General features: G+C 34.2%; 1 protein-coding gene across 1 annotated transcript; it reads left to right on the forward strand.

Annotated features, from left to right (window-relative positions):
• Window positions 1-4,878: 4,878 nt before the first annotated feature.
• On the forward strand, window positions 4,879-6,884 carry LOC114415800 (UPF0481 protein At3g47200-like). Its single transcript, XM_028380657.1, has 2 exons — window positions 4,879-4,983; window positions 5,132-6,884. Exon 2 carries the CDS (start codon window positions 5,143-5,145, stop codon window positions 6,694-6,696), a length of 1,554 nt encoding a protein of 517 aa, XP_028236458.1. The 5' UTR covers window positions 4,879-4,983; window positions 5,132-5,142; the 3' UTR covers window positions 6,697-6,884.
• The last annotated feature ends 7,859 nt before the right edge of the window (window positions 6,885-14,743 follow it).

The following is a 14,743-nucleotide window of genomic DNA, read 5'->3' on the forward strand; positions in this document are numbered from 1 at the left end:
TTCATGCTTGCTCAACTTGCTGCCACATTCCATCGGGGTGTCAACTGGATTGGCGTCATCCATCTTGAACTTCTTAAGGACTTCTTTGGCATAGCCTTCTTGGGTGATGAAAATTCCTTTGTCTTCTTGTTTTACTTCGATGCCGAGATAATATGCCATGAGCCCCATATCCGTCATCTCAAATTCATTTGACATATCTTTCTTGAACTCTTCGAACATGCTTGGATTGTTCCCTGTAAAGATCAAGTCATCTACATACAAACACACAATCAAAATATCTCCACTTTGCGCTTTGATATAGAGCGCATGCTCATATGGACACTTGATGAAGTTCTTGTCTTGAAAGTATTTGTCGATTCGAACATTCCAAGCTCTCGGTGCTTGCTTGAGACCGTACAACGCCTTCTTCAACTTCAAGACTTTTTCTTCTTGCCCTTTTACTTCATAGCCCAGTGGTTGCTCAATATAGACTTCTTCTTCGAGAAAACCATTCAAGAAGGCTGACTTCACATCCATTTGATAGATCTTCCATTTATTTTGGGCTGCCAAAGAAATGATCAGTCTAATAGTTTCAAGACGAGCAACAGGAGCAAATACCTCATCATAGTCAATTCCTTGTCTTTGACTATAGCCTTTAGCCACCAATCTTGCTTTGTATCTCTCCACATCTCCTTTAGCATTCTTCTTTGCCTTGTACACCCATCTTACTCCGATTGCTTTGTGTCCTCGTGGAAGTGTAGTAAGTTCCCACGTATCATTCTTCGTGATTGACTTGATTTCTTCATCCATGGCGTCTTTCCATTTTATGTTTTCCGCCGCTTCTTGATAGCTTAGAGGCTCACAATCACCAAAAAGACAAAAGAGGTTAATGTCGTTTAGGTTTTTGGTTACCTCATAAATCTCTTCAATGCTCCTTAGTCGCGGTGTCCTCTCACTTGAACTTGTTTCATCCAGCCTTGGTGTCGGTGAGGCAGGTGGTGTAATATGTTCCTCTATGATTGGTTGTTCAATTTCATCATCTTCTTCAAAATAAGGAAGAAAATCATACTTATCTTCTTGAACACTCCAATCCCAACAATCTTCTTCGTCGAACTCCACGTCGCGACTTATGACGATCTTTCTACTATTTGGATTATAGAGCTTGTACCCCTTGGATCTTGAGTCGTAACCCACAAACACGTACTTCTCACTTTTATCATCAAGCTTTGTCCTCTTTTCGTCTGGAACATGGGTATAGGCAATGCTTCCAAACACTTTGAGGTGAGAGATCCCGGGCTTCCTTCCACTCCATGCTTCTTGTGGTGTCTTCTCATGCACGCTTCTTGTTGAAGAACGATTTGTTAGGTAAACTGCACATGCCACTGCTTCAGCCCAAAACTCCTTCGGCATCTTCTTGCTTTTGAGCATGCTTCGCACCATGTTAAGTATGGTCCGGTTCTTTCTCTCTACTACTCCATTTTGTTGTGGCGATCTTGGCACTGTCAGTGGGCGACGAATTCCATGGTCTTCACAATATTTGTTGAACTTATTTGAAGTGAACTCTCCTCCTCGATCAGATCTCATGGCCTTGATGGAAAAACCACTTTCTTTCTCCACGAGAGCTTTGAACTTCTTAAAGTTTTCAAACACTTCTGATTTCTCCTTCAAGAAATAAACCCAGGTTTTTCTGGAATAATCATCAATAAAGAGGAGAAAGTACTTATTCTTACCAAATGAATTGGGTTTGATTGGTCCACAGACATCGGTGTGTATGAGCTCTAGCGGCTTTGTTGCTCTTGTTGTTGATTCCTTTGGAAAACTTTTACGAAATTGCTTCCCAATTAGACATCCTTCGCAAAGTTGGTCTGGGTGGTTGATGCTAGGCAAGCCTCTCACCATCCCCTTCTTCGCTAAACGTTCTAGACCGTCGAAGTTGAGGTGCCCGAACCGTAGATGCCATAGCCACGAAGAGTCGGTATAGCAAGCCTTGAGACACTTTGCCACATCATTTTGAATGTTCAAGAGGAACATTCTATTCTTTGACATAGGCACCTTAGCAATCAAGTTATGTCTACAATCTCTTAAGAAAAGACTATGTTCTTTCAAATGGATGTCATAGCCTTTCTCTAATAATTGTCCCAAGCTCAAAATATTATTCTTCATGTTAGGCACATAGTAGACATTGGATATGAATTGATGACTCCCATTCTTCAAACGTATGAGAATTTTACCTTTGCCTTTGACTGGTATCTTTGAGTCGTCTCCAAATGAGACATCGCCAGTTGCCGCTTCATTGATCTCCACGAACATGCTTTTATCGCCGCACATGTGGTTGCTTGCGCCGGTGTCGAGGTACCACTTGTTTCTTTTCTCTTCAAATTTGTTTTGGCACGCGAGTAGCAAAGTTTCTTCTTCTCCGCCTTTTTCTTCTACAAAGTTAGCTTTCTCTTCAACCTTCTTCGAGAATCTACACTCGGATGCATAGTGACCAATCTTGTTGCAATTGAAGCACTTGATTTGTGATTTGTCATACCTCGACCATGAATTTCCTCTTCCACGACCTCTTGTTACTTGTGGATTCCAACTTCTTTCTCCATTGTTGAATTTGTTGGAGTGGTTGTTGTAACCACCTCTTCCTTCTCCTCCATGTCCTCGTCCACGTCGATGATCTTGGCCGCGACCTCGTCCTCTTTGGCTCTTATAATTTGCATAGTTTGCTTCCTTTACGTTGAGTTGTAGTAGTTGCTCCGTAGCCTCATTTTGTTTAATTTTTCTCTTTTGTTTTTCTTCGTATGCTTGTAAGGAACCCATGAGTTGCTCAATAGTCATGGTCTTTAAATCCTTGTTTTCTTCAATGTTGGTAACAATGAAGTCAAAACTTGGATTTAAAGTTCGAAGTATTTTTTCCATGACCTTCACCTCATCAACATCTTCACCATTTCTTTTAAGTTGATTGACTACGGCCAATACTCGAGAAAAATAATCAGAAATTGACTCGGACTCCTCCATAAACAAACGCTCAAAGTCACCTCTAAGAGTTTGAAGACGAATCTTTTTTACCTGCTCAACTCCTTTGTTGCAAGTTTGAAGCTTATCCCATGCTTCTTTGGCCGTCGTTGCGTTGGATATCTTCTCAAATGTATCTTCATCCACCGATTGATAAATGAGAAAGAGAGCTTTCTTGTCTCTCTTTCTTGACTCCTTCAACGTCTCCTTTACACCTTGGCTTAGCGAGGCTTCATCTTGCTCCTCGAAGCCATTCTCTACGATATCCCACACATCTTGAGCTCCTAGTAGCGCCTTCATCTTGATACTCCAATTATCATAGTTGTTCTTTGTGAGCATCGGCATTTGGAAAGGAAAACCTCCATTCGCCATCTTTTGAGGATCTTGAAGCTCTGATACCACTTTGTTGGAAATAAGGCTTTTTATGTTTAGGAAAAGTGTTTAGGAATATTGGAGACTTTGAATAGAAATTTGATAGGAAGGAGAATTCTTTATGGAGGAGAGAACTTTGTATTTTTGCTTCATACAAATGTGTAGGATTACATCTCTATTTATACTACTCTAAGGAGAACTCTAGACACACTAATTCTAGAGAGTTCTCAACTCTAGAGATCCAAAGAGTATTCTAGAAAATATTACAACCATAAGAAATATCTAGACACTCCAAACACTACAAGAATTCTCTAGAAACATGACCCATAATTACTTAAGCCCAAAATAACTAAGTCTAAGGAACCAAATAATTAATTTAGGCCCAAATCAAGTTTATATTTCAACAGTTTATTGGTAATCTCCTTCGTATACAAAATAAATATTTAATTCTCTTTTATCAGTTGGAACGGAGGAAAGTATCAAGAACCTACAACTGATGATGATGGATCATATTCAATCAATTAAATTAAATTAAATAGTTATTTTTGTTTCTAAATGTATAATTTATTGACAAAAATATTCTAATGAAAATAAAAAATTTACTTTCTGAAAGTGTAAAATGTATGATAAATATATCTTATTGTTAATTTTTTATTAATAAAATAGTCTACGTGATATAAAGAGACGAGATAAATTTGTCACTAAGATACCAACGTAAATATTAGTAACTTTTTGTTGGATAAAAATGTTAATATTTTTTATTGGAGAAAAATATCAATAATTTATTTTTGACCTAAATGTTAGTACGTTTCATTGGATCAAAAATATTAATAAGTTATGATTATTAGACGAAAATATCAGTAATTTTCTATTTGCTCAATAAGACTTACACATGGTGAAGGCGACATACTTCCAAAAAAATAATAATTAAATTACCATGAATAAAAAATTACAAAATTATTGTTAGAGGATGACGTGAGAGTGATGATAGAATACTTCTTTTTTTTTCATGTCATCCAAGTAAAACTAATGGTGCATACAAAAAAAATATGTCAAATAATTAAAAGCAATTTTTTAAAAGACTATTTTATAGATTAAAAAATAATTTAAATCTTATTTGTATTTATCATTTTATCTATCTGTTTTCTTTTGTTTTCCACCTTTATATTCTTCCTGCCAAAGATAAGCCAAAATAGTTTTGGGGCGGAAGTTGATATTTTTTTCTAATAAAAAAACTTTACACGTTAAAAAGTAATTAACATCGTTTAATTTTATTAATTTTACTTAAAAACATTTTTTTAAAATTTCTTTTATTAAAATTTAATAACAAAAATGAAAAGAAATTATTAAAAATAAAATCTCAATTAAAAGAAGAATATAAAATATTCTCATTAAGGTTAATTGAGCTTTTCCTATATCCAATACCAAACTATATGAATTTTTTGTAATCTATATTAGAAACCGGAGAGAAGATTATTTTCCAAGAATATTTATCTCGTGTTCGTCCACCCAACAAGTGCTGCTTTATAAATAGCCACAGGACATAGTACCTCATGCAAGCAGATTTAAAAGTGCAGAAGCTAAAAGATTGAGAAATTCAATCTTACATACACAAGACCTTTTTAAGTGTGACTTCTCTTTCATTGTGTTTCTTTCTTGCTATTTTTCTTTCATTTCCCCCTTCTATTTTGTTCTTATACGGTTCATTGTATTCCTGGACTAATCAATTACATCGTCTTTCAGAAAACTAACTGCGGTCTTTCATTCTTAACAGGCTAATAAGCTATGGCTGGGGATGATGAATTTGATAGATGGATTTCTCCGATTGAAATGATGCTGAACACCCTAACAAATAAAAAAGTCAGAGGAAATAGCATCGTAGATATTCCAGAACACCTTAAAAAATCGAACATGAAAGCTTACAAGCCAAAGGTGGTCTCTATTGGACCCCTACACCGGAAATCTAGTAGGGAGCTGCTATACATGGAGGAGATCAAATGGCAATGCATGTTGTCTCTTCTTCATCGACTTAATCCAACCGATGATCAAAAAGTTGTGCCTCCGAAACGCTTGAAAGATTGCGGCGAAGTCATTTTAAAGTATGATGAGGCAGTCCGAGCGTGCTACATGGACCCAATCGAATTGGACCGCCACGAACTCGCCCAAATCATGCTAGTCGATGGCTGTTTTCTGCTTGAGCTCCTTCTCATTACTAACGACAAGCAATTAAATGGTGAACCAAAAAGCAAATTCCCTGTTAAAGTCTCAAAAAGGGAAGAATTCCTGTCTGATTTGAAATTACTTGAAAACCAGATACCTCTGTTCATTATTGATTTGTTGTATCTAAAACTGTTTGGGCAAAAATCGGAAGGGATACCGAATATAATCAATGGCTACGCACTGTATCTCTTTGGTTGTTCTTCTGGCCGCCCTATAATAAGTCCAAACAGGGCACACTTTCTTGAACTCACGCACTGGTTCTTGACTAGTAGGCAAATTGAAGCTAAACCAGATCAAGAACGCAGCGCCCCCGAAACTGTTGTAGAGCTTACAATTGATCCTCCGGATCATGAACACATGGAAAGCATGGACATATGGCTCCGAGAGAGGGACGAACGTGACAAAAAAGTCAGCAAAGAAACTACACCTAAATTAGAACGTTGCGCTGCGAGGCTCCAAGCTGCAGGGGTTAAGATTAAAACCTTTTATGGAAAGAACCGAAGCAGCAGCAAATTAGAAAAGGATCCTGTAAGTGTCATGTTTGGCTGTAAGGAAAAATTCGAGCAGGGAGTGCTAGAAATCCAGTCTCTGTGTGTTACTGAGGAAACCGAACTTCAGTGGCGGAATTTCATTGCTTGGGAGCAGACCAGATCTGCCGAGAAAACTTGGGAGCAGACAGGAACCCCAGCTACCGAGAAAAAATTCAGTCAGTATGCTTTGTTATTTAAAGGTTTGGTTTGTTGCGAGTACGACATAGAACTGCTTAAAAGTGCCAAAGTCTTGAAGGTGCACGATGAAAACAAGTGGAGCAATGAGAAGGTGAACAAGTTCATTCATGACATTGCCGAGGGAATTCAAATTGATGCCAGCGCGGATCCCAAATTTTGTGAAATGATTAATGACTTGAACAGTTGTGACAAAGGATGCTGCAGATTCATCATGTTCAAGCATTGCTGCCGAATCCTTCTCACAAAAGCAAGGAAATTCTGCAGGTACTTGTACCGTCTTTTGATGCGTGACTATTGTTCCACGCCGTGGCAAACGTTAGGAGTAATGGCTGCTGTCTTGCTGCTTTTTCTCACCATTGCCCAGACTGTTCTTGCAGCCATTGCCCTGTAGATGTTTAGTTCCTTGTTAATTCGCTACGTATAGCATTCGCAAATTTGCAATGTGTGATGTATGAATAAGTATAATATTTTGTATCACTTGGCTTCCTTGTCCAGTAATGTCCAGTCTCGTTTGGTTGTTTTGTTTATCATGTATATCTATAATTATAAAGAGAATAATCGTATCATCTCTCTTCTGAATATTTTTATTTCAATTATTATAAATTATTATATTTTATTTTAACTTCCAATAATAATTATATTTTTATTTTATATAATTTTGAAAAAAAAAATCTCTTTTATTTTTCTATTATTTCAATACCAAACACATAATAATAAAGATTGAAAAGAGGAAGATGATAAAGCTCATTTTAAAGTAAATTGAGATGAAAGGAGAAAAGAGTTAAAAAAAAGAAAGAAGTAAAAAAAAAATGACGTGACGTAATAAATAATAAATATCACTATTTGTTGAAATAAGGAGTTTGATACCCAAAATGCATTAGAATTTAGAAGTTAGAAACATCTAGGTTTTGCTTTACAGTAAAACGGGGAGTTCTTTAAAGTAGAAAGGAAAAAAGAATTTGAGACCTATATGAAAAGGTATTTGCTTTTCAAAAATGTTGGAAAATAATAGAAAGCTTTCAAAAATTAAGAAAATAATATTTAATCCTGTCTCATTTTTTTTATTTAGAATATGTATATTAATTTATATGCATATTTTTTTCTTGCTTGCAATTTTTACGTAACAAATAAGAACAAAAGAAAAATTTTATCTTTCTTTTTTCTATTTTTATCCTTATCAAACAATTTTATAAATCATCTCATTTTATATTCTTTGTTTCTTCTTTACTTTTCTTTGCTATCACTTTCTTTCTTAAATCAAATATATCCAACAAAAGGACCAAAATCAACACCGTTATTATTAAAAAACTAACAAAAAGATCAATTTGATTAGTAAAAAAAAAACTTATAAGACCAAAATAAAAGTTTTTATAAATCATATATATATATATATATATCTGAAAAAAAAACATAATCTTGATAGATAAATTATTGATAAGTTGGTTAAGATTGTGATAGAAGACCAAGCCAATGTATAGTAAAGCATCACAAGCATCAAAAGAAAAGATAATTATTCCTTAAAAAATAGGAAACAATTGTAGTAGTTTGAAATTCAAAATACATAGTGAGAAGTTGTTGGAGGTTAGGAAGAATGGCTAGAAAACATGAGTAGCAATTGCAATTCATGATCTAATAGGAGGGTTCACCACAAGTTTATAAATTGTCCATTAACTTGAAGATATATTTGATTTTTTAACCTACAAATAGACCTTGTACTTCAAATTTTAGAAACACAAACTTATTTTATCTTTAACATTTTCAACCTTTATTGCTTTCCTTTATAGCCTTTCATTTATAGTTTTCAACCTTTGTCTTTCACACAAAATTCTATCTTTTCCCTTCTTATTCATTCACCTACACCAAATGCTTTTCCGAGTAGCTTGAAAAACCATAATCAAGAAGCAAATGTTCCTTCTTGGCACAAATCGTTTGATTATTTTGGGATCTTGTTGAGATAAGGTTTGTCAAAATGTATTTTGGCTGACTTTAAAACTTTATGTGACAACAAATTGGCACGCCAGGTAGGATTGGATAGGTGAAAACATTCATAAATCCAACAAGAGAAAACTTAAAGCATGGAATTTGCTCAGAATAAAAACAATACTTGTAAGAAGACTAAGACATTTACCATCAGTATGCCTACTTCTTTGGCAACTTCTTCTACTGCTCAATTGGTACTGAACATGTTTGCCTAAATCAGTACACCTTCTACTATGGCAAATGCACTATCATTAGACAAACCTATTGGCACAATAACCTCTATGGAAAAACAACATATCAATATGGGGATAGACGATATGATGTATCAATTGTCTAAACAGTTGGCAAATGTCATCAAGCCTATGGTTCACATTGAATTTCAGCAAGCTGAAGAATTTGAGAACGTGGTGAGAATTTTAGAGGAAATTATAATACTTCAATAGTACATGGGTATACAGACTAGTTGAACCACGACCATGTAATTTCGGCAAGAGCCACACATGTATCATCATATACTTAGGCAAAACCTTTACCACAAGTTTAGTTGACTTTCTGGAAGGATTGGTACAACCTATTTAGCTTAATTCAGTTCAAGTAGATTTGGTTCCACTGTATCCGTCAATTTCAGGTCAATCAAATTTAGATTAACTATATCAGCTAAATTTGGTTCATCCAGTTCAATCGAATTTGGTTAAGCTTGACCAACTAAACTCAATTCAAGCAGGGTTGGTTCAATTAGTTTAGCAGAATTTGAGGCGAATTCAAATCAGCGAAGTTAGCTAAATTTGTTTCGGCTAGTTCAGCCGAATTTGAATTAACTAGTTCAGGAAAATTCGAATTAGCTAGTTTAGCCGAATTTAAATCAGCAAAGTTAGCTTAATTTGTTTCAGCGAGTTCAATCGAATTTGAATCAACTAGTTTAGCCAAATTTGACTTAGCTACTTCAGCTGAATAAGGTTTAGGTAAGACCAACACCAGTGCAACCAAGTTATGCTCAAACAAGACAGAATTTGCAGGTCTAGCCAAGATTATCAAACTCAAGAGTTTACGCAAATTCGTGAGTGTTTCATAGACTCAACTCGTGGACTCAACTCGTAGACTCATAAGAGTCTACTTTATATAAAAATAATAACAAAATATTTTTAAATAACGTATTAATTAAACATTTTAACAATATAATAAAGCAAAACAGTAAATCATAAAGTTTAGAATATTTAAATAACTAAGTCTAGTAATAATACATTACTAATAGATAATAACTTGCAGACGATATAGTAGTGGTAGATCATTCTCATCGAGGGTTTGATGTTATTAGAGAATAAGGGTTTGATATTATTAAAGGTGAGAATTTTTTATTTGAGAATAACACACTAAATGAAAGTATATTGAATGCTAAACAGACAAAAAACAATAAAAAATGACTTACGTTTTGGTCTAATTTTTTTAACTTGCTAACTCGTTGACTCGATGGTAAACTCGAGAGTCTACTGAGTTTACTTAGAGTTTATAGAATTTGCCCAAAGTCTACTAAAAAAGGAGTTTACTCAAGAGTCAACTCACAAAGGACAAGTGAACTCGTAAACTCATAAGAATTAGCGAGTTAACTCAAGAGTTTGATAACCATGGGCCTAGTCTAATTTCACTCAACAAGTGTCATATATCTCATTCTCAGCATAATCAAGTACGTTAGCCACTAATTGCCCAGGGGGGCAAGTACTGAATAAGTTACCAAATCAACATAACATGCAAAATGGGCTGGTTCAATTGGTTAAAAGGCCATCCAATGTGGTAGATCATATTGGCATGCCATATGTTATGTCGAATACAAGTGCTATCAGTATGACTACACAGACAAATAATTATGGGCGTCCTGGATATACTACAGAAGGCACAAAATATATGTTGGCAAAACATATTAATGATAGTTTGGGGAAGCATCCATGGAGTATTACTTCACCTACCTCAGTTAATTTGCACAGATTTTAGCCTATGACCTTATGTGAGAAGCAACCTGAGACAAATGTCATGCAAAATGCAGCTCAGTGAACAATTTCTTCAATGATTGACCTAAGCATGTTTGTTGAAACCATTAAAAAGTGTTTTGTCATTCAACTAAAACTGCTACCCAAGTCAAAATTGTTGGACAAGTGGCCTCAGAAATCTTAAGAAGGGGGGTTGAATTAAGATTATACTAACGATTTACCCAAATTAAAAATTCTACTTTGATTTTAATGCAAGTTTCAAGTTCCCTTAAAGATGAATTACTAAATGATGATTCAAATTAAAAAATCTGAATGTAAATGTTAAACAACAATAAATAAAAGAGTTTAAGGGAAGAGAGAATGCAAAACCCGGTTTATACTGGTTCAGCCACGTCTGGTGCCTATGTCCAGTCCCCAAGCAACCCGCTTGAGAGTTCCACTAACTTGTAAAATCTTTTAAAAATTTTCAACCACACAAGGACAACTCTTCCTTTGTGTTCAAATTGCTTTACAACAAGAGACTCTCAGTCTCTTAACCCTTTTTCAGAAGTAAGAAGATGAAGAAGAAGTAATCTCTCTTGAAAGAGACAGATTATACAATGAAGCACTCAAGTATTCCTTATTGAATCTCACAAGTGTTTTGGCCAAAGAATTTTTAGAAGATAAGATGCTCTGTGTTTGAGAGGATAAAGCCTTTGTGTTCAGTGAAAAACTCTGAGAAAATTTTGTGCCCAAGTCACACATATATATAGGCCTTTGATGGCCATTCAAAAATATTTGAAAAGATGTGACTGTTAGCAGATTTTCTCGAAAATACTCACTGGTAATCGATTACAATGTTAGTGTAATGGATTACACAGTTATCTTTTTTTTTTTTGAAAAGTTGTGACTCTTCATTTAAAATTTGAATTTCCAACGTTCAAAGTCTCTGGTAATCGATTACAAGATTTTTGTAATCGATTACAAGGTTTCAAAAATCTTTTAAAACGTTTTAAAGGACTGGTAATCGATTACAAGTTTTAAAAATCCTTTTTAAAACAAAGTTAAGGCATTTTATAAACGTTTTAAGCCTCTGGTAATCGATTACAATATGATGGTAATCGATTACACATTTTGAAAACATTTGAAAAATGTTTGAAATAATTTTCAAAAAACTTTTGTGCTTCTAGTAATTGATTACAGCCTCTGGTAGTCGATTACCAGAGAGCAAACTTTAGAATCAATTATTTTTGAAAGAAAAATAGCTTGGCCAAATCTTTGTGCTTTCAAATCTAACTTATAAGTCTAACTTAAGAATCTATCTAGTCAATTTAACTTGAATATCTTGGATTGCTTGATGTTTACTTGAATCATCCATGAAGATCTTCTTGAATTATCTTGGTTGTTCTTGGCATCATCAAAAATCTTCTTGAAGCCTTGCTTCTACAAACATATAGCAAACCTTATCCTGAGTGGATTGAGAATATGAAACGTTTGCTGAGGGGTCTTATAATCCCAAAATTTATAACCTTTTCTAGCGAAGGTGACATGTCTATAGTGGAACATATCAGCCAATTGCTTTTCAATGTGGAGAGGAAAATCAAAATGAGTACATCCCATAAGTTTCAACTGTAAAAATAATTTCTTTAACTTGGTATTGCTTTTTGCCATCTAATTCAATGCAAATTTGGGTTGATATATAGAGCGTCCTTCATAATCTTTTTAAAGACCTCAACCTAAAATAATGGTAGTTGACTTACTAAATATGAAACAACAAATGGATGAGACAATTACTAATTTCATAGAAAGATTTAGGAAGTTGATTAGCAAATGTATGACACAACATCCAAGAGTAGAATATGTTAATATGGTCATGAGTAACATGCACCCTCTACTAAGAGAAATTTTGCTTACACAAGATTGTCTAGACTTGAATCTTCTGACAACCAATGTGTTTAGGATTGACCAAATCATTACTACAAAGCAGCAAGGAGGATCTAATTGGGAAATGGAGCCATACATGGAAGTGAAAGTTATGATAAGCTTGGAAAAGCAACCAATTGTGACTACAGTTCGACAGCTAAAGTCATGGTAGTCAAATGAGGAGTTAACATAGTACTAATGATCATTCGATTGGTGGATTGAAGAATGACCATTCGATGACTGTGACTGTTGATTTAGTTAACATAGTACTAATGATGGCAGTTTGATTCGCCTAATGCATCTTTTAGCTTCCTCTTATTGTTGTCAGCTAAAAGATGTAGGCGAGCATTTGTTGGCAATAGAAAAAAAATGTCTTGATGGATAAATTGTTGATAAGTTTGTTAAGATTGTAACAAAAGACTACTTCAAGTGTATTTGAAACCATCAAAAGTAAAGGTAATGGTTCCTTAAAGATAGGAAACAAGTTGCACAATAGTTTGGACTTCAAGATGTATAGTGGGTAGTTGTTGGAGGTTACCAAGCATGACTAGAAAAAATGAGTAGTAATTGCATGTCAATATCTAATAGGAGGGTCCACTGCAACTTTTTGAAGTGCCTATTAACTTCAAGATGTATATGATTTCTTAACCTATAAATAGGTCTTGTACTTCATATTTTAAAAACACAATCAATACAACACAAGCTTATTTTATTTTTAACACTCTCAGCCTTCATTGCTTTCCCTTATAACCATTTCTTTACTACTTTCCTTTACCGCTTTGATTTATTACTTACATTTTATAGCCTTTCGTTTTTCGTTTTCAACCTTTGTGTCTTTCACACAAAATCCTATATTCTCCTACACCAAACGCTTTGTGAAGTGGCTTAGGAATTCATAGTCAAGAAGAAGATTCCCCTTCTTGGCACAAATCATTTGGTTATTTTGAGATTTTGTCGAAATAAGACTAACCGAAATGTATTTTAGCTCACCTAATTAAATTTTTATGTGAAAGCAATGTATATTATTTTTTATGATGCTTGAATTATATCATTTTCTCTTTAGAAGTTATACCTTTTACTGCCAAAATTCAATGTATTTATACACAAAGACTTAGGATTGAACTTTTAAACATATGTTTGAAAAATATGTTGGATCGAGTGGCCTCAGAATAATTAAGAAGGAGGGGTTGAATTAATTATTCCTAAACCTTTACTAATTAAAAATTACTCTTTTAAGGCTTTTACTAAATTGTTAAGAGAATGAGGAGTACAAGAGAAACTTAACAGAAAATAAAAGCGGAAATTAAATACACAGCGGAAATTAAAAGAGTAGGGAAGAAGGAGACAAACACACAAGAGTTTTTATACTGGTTCGGTAATAACCCGTGCCTACATCCAGTCCCCAAGCGACTTGCGGTTCTTAAGATTTCTTTCAACCTTGTAAAAATCCTTTTACAAGCAAAGATCCACAAGGGATGTACCCTCCCTTGTTCTCTTTGAAACCCTAGTGTATGTACCTTCCACTAGAACTAATCCACAAGAGATGTACCCTCTCTTGTTCTCATTCAAACCCAAGTAGATGTACCATCTACTTGTACCACAAAGGGTGTACCCTCTACTTTGTGAATGGGTATACAAAAGAATTCTCAGGGGGTTAGTCCTTTGAACACTTTTGTATTAGGGAAAGAGAAGAATCAAAAGAATTCTCAGAATGTGTCATTTTGAATTCTTTGACAAGGGAGAAGGGAGACACAAAAGAATTTAGGCGGTTAGTCATTTGTTCTTTTAAAAAAGGGAGAAGAGAGATACAAAAAGAATTCAGGCGGTTAGTCTTTGGCGAATTCTTTTTGGCAAAGGGAGAAGAGAATGAAAAGATGAATAGCACAAGTTTTCAAGGTTTAGAAAACCAGAAAACTTTGGAAAGCTTTTGGTACAAAGAAGAAGAAGAAGTTCAAAGAGATTCAAGGCTTGTAAAGGATTGTAAGAGATTGATTGGAAAAGTATTCAAGATAAGATAGAAAAATGCAAAACAAAGCCTTGCTTTTATAGACTCTTCATGTCTGGTCAAGACAACCATTAGAAGAGTTATGACTTTTAGAAAAACTTAAAAACCAATTTGAAAAAGTCAAAAACCATTTGAAGAGTTACATCTTTTGATTTTTTCAGAAACAAACACTGGTAATCGATTACCAAATCAGTGTAATCATTACACAAGGCTTTTATGTGAAAGGATGTGACTCTTCACATTTGAATTTGAATTTCAACGTTCAAAGACACTGGTAATCGATTACCAAAACATTGTAATCGATTACAGCTTTTTGAAATTAATTGGAGCGTTGTAAATTCAATTTGAAAATAAATTAGTAAAATAAATTTAAAAAAATATTTTAAAAAAAACTGTAAGGAAAAAATAGAAAAATAATTTTAAAAAATTAAAAGAAATAACAAAAAAAATATAAAAAACGAATAAAATTTAAAAAAAAAAACAATTTCTGAACAGAGTTTTCAAACAAAAGCACCCAGGAACCGATTCATAAACTACGTAGAAAAATACAAGATAAAAAAAGCGCGAAT

Source organism: Glycine soja, chromosome 1, assembly GCF_004193775.1.
Source record: "Glycine soja cultivar W05 chromosome 1, ASM419377v2, whole genome shotgun sequence".
Classification (NCBI taxonomy): domain Eukaryota; kingdom Viridiplantae; phylum Streptophyta; class Magnoliopsida; order Fabales; family Fabaceae; genus Glycine; species Glycine soja.